At 33.7% G+C, this 10505-nt stretch overlaps 1 protein-coding gene across 1 annotated transcript; it reads left to right on the forward strand.

The window, feature by feature from the left end:
• Window positions 1-429: 429 nt before the first annotated feature.
• On the forward strand, window positions 430-3650 carry LOC116018990 (magnesium dechelatase SGRL, chloroplastic). The gene is made up of 5 exons (XM_031259046.1): window positions 430-731; window positions 1667-1843; window positions 1968-2126; window positions 2999-3145; window positions 3281-3650. The coding sequence occupies exons 1-5, from the start codon at window positions 567-569 to the stop codon at window positions 3398-3400; spliced, it is 768 nt and encodes a 255-aa protein (XP_031114906.1). The 5' UTR covers window positions 430-566; the 3' UTR covers window positions 3401-3650.
• The last annotated feature ends 6855 nt before the right edge of the window (window positions 3651-10505 follow it).

Consider the following 10505-nt stretch of genomic DNA (forward strand, 5'->3'; position numbering starts at 1 on the left):
ACAACAACACCGGCTTCAACAACATAAATTTTTACCTCAAAGACAACGATTTTTAACCGTTGTCTATGAGCATTTTTCTTGTAGTGTAGCCAATATAATGCGAGAATCCAACTTGTAAGCATATTTTTTGTTCTAAGTTAAGCGACATGACTTTACCTCTTTCAAATGGGAGGTCATTATTCAGTAGGTTGAGAATTAGAGTCATATTATTTAATATTTATTAGGTTATTTGCCTATTAGGTATGCCAAGAGCCGAAGACCAAGTTCGTATCCCTACCACAAGGTAAGACTCTGGGACAGGTGTGAGTACGTGATTGGATTTCAAATTTCCTAAAGGATTTTGTGGACCCTCTAACAACGTAAAATAATTTCAGAAATCAAAGAAAAAAAATGAAATAAATAATATAATGTGTGTCGGCCTCTATCCACAAAACCCATTCTCTCTCTTTTGCTTTAGTTTCGATCACTAGCCTCTGTGCCACAAACATACACACACAGCGATAGATGGAGATGCTTAGAGAGAGAAGACAATAAGGAGGAGAAGAGAGAGAGAGGATGAATTTGTCATGCATTCCATGGCCAACACCCACTTCTTCATCCATCAAAATGCTGCTACATTTTCTTCTTCTTCTTCAAGTTCCCCTTGTTATAGTTGCCACGTCAAGCCTTCCATGACTCCTGCTCTTCTTTCCGCCTCCAGAAAACCCACCTACAATGCCCTTGTCTTCCAGGTATCTCTCTCTCTCTCTCTCTCTCTCTCTCTTTGCATACACATATATGAATAGTGGGATATAATGACTCAAATTTCAAAGTTTGAGTAAATGCCATTGTTAACAAGTATAAACATTTTGTTTAAATCTGGGTTTAATTCCATTTCTGTATTGCGCAGCTAACAACAAATATTTTTGTCACATATCATATTTATTTATGTTGAAAATTTTGACTAAAAATGGCATTTAAATGGGTAATTTTCAGTGGGTTCATTTTTTTATTTTATATTTTATTTGGATGGAGTTAAATGGATTCAAGAAAAGTTTAATTTGAAATATTATATGCACAAAATGGATAATACAAAAGGTAAAGGGTTCAATCATTGTCTTTGGGTACGAAGCATCTTTAAATTTCTAAGTAGGTCAGTTGTCCCACCCAATAGAGGTGTCTCCAATTCAGCCACAGATTAGTCACTTTATTCAACAGTAGAAACCTGGCTACACTAAAAAAGAAATGGATAATGTGCGAATGAAAATTTGATTCTCTCAAATAGTGAAAAATGGAGTTGGGAAGACTTTCACGTTAGACGTGGGTTTGCATTAGTATATATATAATTCTATTATTGAAATAAAGAATTTGAATTGTATAGCATAAAAATTTTAACTTGCGCACACGAGTGCAAATGAGACTTGCTTGTACTTTTTAATAAAATACTTGTTTTCAATGTTATATAGAGAAGTGAGCACGATTTGTTAGAAAAAATGATGAAATTTAGACGAGAAGTAAACACGACCAATAAGTAGGGACGAACCTTATAATTACCACTTATGAGTGAAAAGTGCAATTTTCCTTTTTATATATAGATGTATGAAGAAAAGGAATTTAGAAAATTGGTATATAATGTGTTGAAAATTTAGTGCCAAATTGGTGAATCATTTTGTGCCACTGCTGCCAGGCTGTTAGACTGTTAGGTCCTCCAGCAAGATTTGAAGCTTCTAAGTTGAAAGTTGCATTTACTGGAGAAGAGACGGATACATATAGCAGAGTTGTGCCAAGAACATATACACTTTCACATTGTGATTTTACCGCGAATTTGACATTAACCATCTCGAATATCATCAACCTCGATCAGGTAATCATTCTATACTCATATTCTGTCAGCTGTGTCCAGCATGAGGATGACATAATGTTTGAAACAGCTGCTGATGAGCAAAACTGACTTCATATTCGAATTCTGAGATGTGTTTCCATGGCAGTTGAAAGGGTGGTATAACAAGGACGATGTGGTGGCTGAATGGACACAAGTGAATGGAAACATGTGCCTCGATGTCCATTGCTATGTGAGTGGACCGAATCTCTTGCAGGAGTTGGCTGCAGAGTTTAGATACCTAATTTTCTCCAAGGAATTGCCATTGGTAAGTTTGTCAAACAGCTACAATCTGTCCTCTTAGGATATCTGTATATTGCCCACATGTATGGGACTACGGGTAGCTCAGTTGGTTCCTGGGTGGCGGCAGATTATGGGCAAGGACGCAAGATTGAGTCTTGGCAGCCGCACAGTGTGGGAGTTTCACCCTCTTGTGAGCACCAGAAACTGGTCCTCCCACCTAATAGACCACTGAGCCATCGTGATTTACCCCTCTAGTGGTCCCCACAATCTTGTCGGGCCCTTGGAGCAAGGGATTTTGCCTTTGTTGGCAAGGATATCTGTATATTACTCATCAATTATGATCATGACAATAGAAACACGTACAAATCTCATTTAACGACTACTATTCAATCTTCTGAGGAATGTGAAACCTATATCCATGTTGCCTGCAATTGCAAACTGGCCTTACTTTTTGTGCTGTTCAACCTATCCTAATATTTGCACTATGATTCAATACTATGCACCTATCTGCTTATTCATATGGATTTCAATAGAGGCGAGCTATGACATTTGTCTTCTCTGTAGTGACTGCATTAGAAGTTTTGCTTTCAAAAGACATTCCTAAGGGCTAAGGGGCTGAGCGAACAATACTCATCAACTTGTCGTCAAAACTGAAATAGATCACGACTTTAGCATTGACTAGAGTCATTTCTTGGACCAGACATTATTTGTTCTTTCAATTGTCAAACCTTGTAGCCAAACGACGCCAAGAGAGCATACCATTGTAAAGCCCTCTTTGATACACAAATATAAGTTACCTTTTTGGTATTGTGCGTCGAAAAACTTTCTGTTCCGCCATATTAGCAAGCTAGTCTCTGCTCGAATGATTGCTTTCAATTCTTATACTCTCTCTATCAGGTACTCGAGGCTGTCTTATATGGCGATTCAGTTCTCTTCAAAGAGAATCCAGAGCTAACAAATGCTTTAGTTCGAGTCTTCTTCCATTCTAGCTCAAAGAAATACAACCATGTCGAATGCTGGGGCCCCCTCAAGGATGCAGTAAAGGTAGTCAAGTGGCATTATGAAATCTATGCTTAACTGGAAAATGCTTGTCTTTGATTTGCGATTATTTGCTATCAATATACCAGATTCAGATCATTCACTATACTATGCTGAACCGATATAAAATGTTATGTTCAGGGAAGACCGGGAGATCATATCAATGGACTGTCATCTGCTGCAAGGCAAGATTCTCGACCTCATAACATTTGGGGAAGCGCCAAGTCTATCTTCCAAGCACTTGCAACCTTTCTTCTATAACATGTGTACAAAACAGCGTTTGACAAAGTGCAGAATGCATCATGCTAGTCCAGATTGGGGATTCTGAAGCCTACTGGTTCCATAGAGACATGAATTTCTTTCAAGATCTTTTGTATGTATTGCATTCATACAGATGATCATTTGACTGACAAATCTTGTGGAATTCAATGCCATTGGATTTATAAATCATAAAATCAATTGATTCGTTTGTCTGGGTATGATATAATGGAATTCTGGACTTCATAACAAATCATTCAGAGTGTTGAGCATTTTTTTTTTGGAATAGGTAGTGTCTGTTCTATACTTTCTCTATTTATTGCAGTCCAACGAGTTAATACTATTGCCGAGGTTCGATTCTGTGACCTTTCCTCACGGAGAGTTACAGATGTACGATCTGAGCACAAAGTGCTTAGCCAACTTCGTGCCTTTGTATGTAATTGCTGGAGATTTGTCAGTTTTGTGTTCTAAATTGAAATTTCAGCTTCTTGTTTGGTTGTCTATGGACTGTGGTTGCTATAGATTTAGGTTTTGGTTTATGTTTTTTGTATCCGTCATTTTTGTTTTGATTATTTTCAATTTTTAAAAAAATTGTTATTGTCATTGTTATCGCTATGCATTTTTAGGTGGCGTTTTTATTAAGTTGTCCGAATTTGGACAAATTATTGTCTTAATTTTAATTACTCATGCAGCAGTTTTTTTTTTTTTTTTTAAATTTTTTTAAGGATAAGTTTTTATCCTTAAATTGGGAAAATGACACTTTTTCCCCCTATGTTATGTGCATATAGCACTTTTTCTCCCTGTGTTATTAAAGTGGCAATTTTCTCCCCTGAAATGTTAAATTGACATTGTTACTCTTAAAAATAATTATTTCATTTTTTTTTCTTCTCCAACAAATTATTATTTATATGTATGGATGATTACGATTCGGTTCGAACCTAACCAAACACTGTAGCAATCACATCGAAATAGTATGGACGGTTCTGGTTACGATTTAGAACCGAAAAATTTAAAATTAAATAATTGTTGAACCGTGAATCGGAACTTAACCACAATCATATATAGTGAAAATAATCAAACACTTATTTTGATAAATCGATACGGTTCGGTTCCAATTTCGATTTTAAACCGTCAATCAAAACTTATGTATTTATTTACTACGTATTTATTTTTATAAATTTATTTCTTATTTAAAAATAGTATAAATTTAACAATTATTTTATTTTATTTTTCGGTTCTGAATCGTAACCGTAAACGTCTATACTATTTAAGTTCATTTGCTACAGTGTTCGATTAGGTTCGTATCGAACCGTGATCTTCCATACATATTAGTAACAATTGATTGGAGAATAAAAATAAATGAAATAGCTATTTTTAAGGGAAAAAATGTCAATTTAACATTACAAGAGAGAAAACTACCACTTTTAAAATAACTGAAAGGGAAAAACTGTCACTTTAATAACACAGGAGAAAAAAGTACTATAAGCATATAACATAGGGGGAAAAAGTGTCATTTTCCCCCTTAAATTTGATCTTCAAATTGTAAATGCTTTATCCAAAAGGAAGTTGGGTGATTAACTCCTTTAACTGCTGTGTCAAAAAAAAAAAAAAAACACACTCCTTTAACTGCCAATTTCTAAGCCTATAAATTTGTTATATCGTGGACCATGGTCCATAAAATTTTGCATACTATAGTCTAAAAACAACTCCGTTTCTTTTAAGTAAAGAAACGGCTGCCGTCAAGTCTTAACGGAGCTCCGTAAATGAAATTATAGTTCATCTCAAATGATACTGTCTTACATTTTTTTTATATTATCTAATGAAATTGTAGTTATATCAAAATGAAATTGTACTTGTGTTGAAAAAAACTGCAGTGTATATAAAATGAAACTGAATAATAGTTTCACATATTTGAGTGTATATTGTCCAATGAAATTGTAGTTATATTGAAATGATATTGTAGGTGTGTTTAAAGGAAACTGCAGTGTATTATAAAAGAAACTGTAGTTGTGTTGAAATGAAACTGAATAACCATTTCACATATTTGAGTGTATAATGTCGAATGAAACTATAGTTATATCGAAAAGAAACTGTAGTTGTACGTGTTGAAAAGGAACTGCAGTGTATATAAAACGAAACTGAATATGTTATACACACAAAGTTAATGGAGCGTAACATAGCCTTTTCTGCCATTTCTTTTTATTAATTAAAACGAAGTCGTTGATGCATGGACCACCATGCATTGTGGATCGCGGTTCATAGTAAAATTTGCGTATAAATAGGTTCTTCATGAATGAATTTAGGACACGGGCAGGATGTGAGGAAATGAAGAGAAAGTGAATTATTTTCTATTTTCTATTTAAAGGGAATTATTTTCTATTTTCTAACTTTTGTTGAGCTTGTTGTAATCAAAGTCTATGTATTTCTTTGTAGAAAATACGTTGAGAAATATCCTTTCCTATTTAACCTCCTCATTCAATTTGGTTATTGAATTTGTGAAGTAACCAAATTCAATTGTTACACCTTTCTTGTACTTCGAAAATTTCTATCTATCTAGCTAGTTACTTTGGTAAATGCATTAACTTTTAGAAAAGTGAACCTATTTTCATGCCTGAAATTTATTACCCATTTTTTTTTTATAATCATTTTAATCATTGTTCTTACCAATCTAAAAGTTTCTTAATTCAAGAAGACATGTTTCTACTTTGAAGCATTTGGTTGCCAACTTTCAAAGTTGCATTGTTTTGGAAGTGTTGTATTCCAGTTATCGAGGATCAATGTTGTCATGAACATTACATGTAAGTAGTGGTTTTATCCATGGATATGATGTTAGATATTTATATAGTAAATAGTTGAATATATTAGTGTAAACATGTTTATCGGAAGTATAAATTAAATAATATTTTGGTGTTGTGGAGTTGAATATATTATTTTATGCTTGGTAGAAATTTTATGATTTGATTGTTCAAGATTATATTGTTGTTAACTCATTTTGATAAACTTTGGTTTTAGGAATTGGAAGGAAGCTATGTCTTTTGGAAGAACGTAAAAAAAAAAATCATGGAAAGAAATAATGTAATGCTTTCGGGAAAAACTTGGAAAAGTTCTCAAAACAAAACGATGTTTTTCGAAAAAAAAATAAGGCATTATAATATTTTTTCAGAAGTCATAAGATCTTCTTATGATGAAGGATCTCCTCCCGGTGAAGATATGATAAAACATATTATATTTATTAATAAAATAAATTCTTGATCAATTTTACAGTTGTTTAATCTATGAATAATTTAAATATTAAATTTAAATTATTGTAATTGATAGAATAAATTGTTCCATGTCTTCATGCATATTCATATGTGTATGATAATGTATCTAAAGTAGAGAGAAGATGGAGAGAAATTGGCTTGAGAGCCTTTATTACTCATAATCTAGAGAGAGACCAAGAGAGGACCAAAGACCCCTTATTTCATAGTCTAATGGTCTTTATATAGGCCTAAAATATTGACTGACTACAGGACATTTGATCCGAACCGTTTGACTCCGACCTGACTACAAAGCGAGGGTAAGGATCGCAAGGGGAGGTTAAACTCGGGAGATATTCCCTATCAATAATAATTACAAGAATAATGATTATGGAAGTTACAAAAACTTTCTGTATTATCTTTAGTTTTTAAGAAGACAAAGGATGGGATGTCTGATGATGGATATTGATGTGGTAAATAAACTGAGGTATTGTGCTAGATTGTATTTGGTCTCGGATAGTTGTATGTGTAATCAGATGTTTCCGAGCTTAGATAGAGTATGAGTGAAAATCCAAAAGTCCATCATTAGGCATTAAATGCGCTTTATATAGAGGGCAGGAGGGGAAACATGCTGGGAGCTGGGTATGTTATCCACGTGTCTCGCATGCATTGAGAAGGTCGAATGCGTTGCTTATATGTCCACGTGCAAAGAGATTCCTGATGTATTTGATTATGATGTGATCGGCCAGAGCGATGTTAGTTGTATTTATCCACTAAATATAGAAAGTTTTGCATTCGGGACAACCGGTCGGAGCGTTAAAGTTGGGAATTCCGCTTGAGCTCAGGGTAAATAAGGGCCAAATTAATTAAAATTGGACCACATTATTAAAATGTTAGATTAAAAAAAGCATAGAATAAAATGAACATCATAATAATATAACGTACACATCCATAAGGGCCAAATTGAGGTTTTGCTATAAATTAATTAATTATTTTTCAGTGATGAGGAAAAATCACAGTCACTACTTGAGAGTGTGTACTGAGTAAACCTCGCATTGTGACCCAATCACAAGAGGTAAACCAACACAACATAAGTTGCTCACCCATATATGATCGGCTCAAATTCTCTCACTGTCAATCTAATGAACTTGAACTTGTGGTTACCAAGCCAATAACCAGACCAACTTACCTGGGGTTGCTCTAAATTAATTACTATAATTGTTTATTGATTATATAAAGAGTACAATAGTCATAAATGACAATGTATACAGTATATATAATAATCCAAAAATATATCATAACGATCCGATTTCCAAAATTAGATTTGTACTGGCAAATTGCAATATACTATACGATATGACGACTTCCTCACGTAACGCAACAAAGAGTACAGCAAGAAGAAAACGGGTGCGAAATTGCTCCATCCATCTCTACGTTTTTTTGCTTCTTTCCTCCCAACTTCAATTTGCTCAATTATATTGTGGCACCAAGCTAAGGAAGTTTCCTCCCATCCGCCCTCCTTCATTTAACACCCTAACCCCTAATTCATGATATCTAAAATTTTACCTACTGACCTGTTACAATGTAGTATCTGTTAGTTAACAGTTGCCTCCACTGAGGCTCGAACCCACTACCATCATCCATGTGAGAGTGTAAACCGGGACACCGAGTGCACTAGACCACAAGGTCTTTGGCACCTGCATAGGCAGTTTAGTTGGTCACAAAGGTAAAATTTGAAAAAAAAGACTAGAAATCAAGTCTGATCAGCGACAACCAACCTCCCCTTTTTTTTGGGAAGAATATGCTATCCAAAAATTCTCATTCATTATATATATTTTCTAAAAGTTAACATAATCTACATTAATTAATTTACTTTACAAATTATAAAGGAGTGATGAATTAATTTAATTTTAAGAAACAGATCAAATTATATTCTCGATTGTAAATTTTTTAGATAGAGAAGTTAGCTCCAATCTCCAACAAAGAAATAAAATTAAAGATAATGAGTGACTCTATGATCTTGGGAGATCGTCACAAGGATCTTTATCCGTGAGACGAGTTAGGTCAAGATGGAAATGTAATACTTATACTAAAAATTGTAATACTAATTAGGAATAAAATGTCTCAAGAAAAAAAGTAATACTTTTGAATCAAAAAAATCTAAAAGTATTATATTTCTCTTCAAAAGTATTACATTTTCTCTTATAAGTAACAAATACTTTATTCCTTATTAGTATTGCATTTTTCAGTATTAGTATTGCATTTTTCAGTATAAGTGTTACATTTTCATCTTGACCCAACCCGTCTTACACGAAAGATAATTAGATTGGTTGTTGGTGATCACTCCAATTACCGCTTTTCAACTATAGGTTTATTATTATTATTATTATTATTATTATTGTTATTATTATTTAAAAAAAAAAGATTTTCAACTGTGCGGCAATGTTGAGAAGAGATTATTAACTTTATTGCAAGTACACAAGCTCATAATAACCATGTTCATCCAGTTGATTCTTGTGCAAGCTTGGATATGATGCACTATATATACATATATATATTTCCTTGTGTTCGTTCTCAACACACAAATTAAAGTTAGAGTTGTAAGCTATGATAGCAAGCAAAGAAGAGGTGCGGCAAAGAGGAAGCAGCAAAGCGCAGATGATAAACAAGCGGTTTCCGCCATTTCCACCCGTGAGAGGAAGCATCAAGCGTCAGATTTTCGCCGATGTCTTTCGCGTTTTCAACATTTCCAGTAAACGAATTGCTATTTATCTTCTTACGAATTCGAAGAAATAAACGCAACCATACTTAGACACACCCACCATATTTGCGTGTTTTATTTTATTATATATTATATATAATAAATAATCATGGAATTCTCCAACTCCTCTCCCTACAAAAAAAAAAAAGTTGTAAAAGTCAAACATGTGTATTTTGATTATATCAATTAGAATGAAAAAAAATAATAAAAGAAAAAGAAAGTGGTACTATATGATAGAGGTGTCTCGTCTGAGAGCAACCTTAATATTATTGGTGGGCATAAATCGAGTTCAATTCAAAAATTTCATAGGTTCGACTCGTTTGACAGTATTTGGGGCAGACCCGGAAAAACAAGTGCAAAAATATTAGCAGTCATTTAGTGTGGTAGAAAAATCTGGTTTCAAGCACTTCGTCAGTATTTCTTTACCACCAACATTTGCACTGCCATCTAGAAGAACAATAACAAGAGATTGCTTGGAAATTTATGCTCAAACAAAAGGAAATTTGAAGTGCATAGTTAAACAGATCGAGCATTTTAGTAGTCTGTATAATTCCTATGCACTTCGTCAGTATTTCTTTACCAGGCCACCAACATTTGCGCTGCCATCTAGAAGAACAATAACAAGAGATTGCTTGGAAATTTATGCTTAAACAAAAGGAAATTTGAAGTGCATAGTTAAACAGATTGAGCATTCTACTAACGTCTGTATAATTCCTACTTTTTTTTTTTAAAAAATATATATTATATATTATATATTAGAGTCTTAATTAAGTGGTGCAAGTTGACTAAATAACTAGTAGTAGTTATTCAACCAAACTCTGTGCCTATATAAACTTGTATTGATAGACTCTGTGCCTATATAAACCTGAGTAGTTTGGTTGTATTAAATAACTAATAGTAGTTATTCACACTAGTATAGAATTGTTCAAAAATATAAGACAATTTACGTCCGGAGTTGAAAAGTGACGCGGTGGCATTTTTGTAATTAAAATGTCCACTATTTAATTATTTTTATTTTATTTTATTTTTTAAATGGACCAGCCCACTTCGGATGCAGCTGGTCTGTAGCGTGTCACCTTCGTGCGTCCGAAGTAGAAACTTCGGACGC

Source organism: Ipomoea triloba, chromosome 5 (assembly GCF_003576645.1).
Source record: "Ipomoea triloba cultivar NCNSP0323 chromosome 5, ASM357664v1".
Taxonomy (NCBI): Eukaryota; Viridiplantae; Streptophyta; class Magnoliopsida; order Solanales; family Convolvulaceae; genus Ipomoea; species Ipomoea triloba.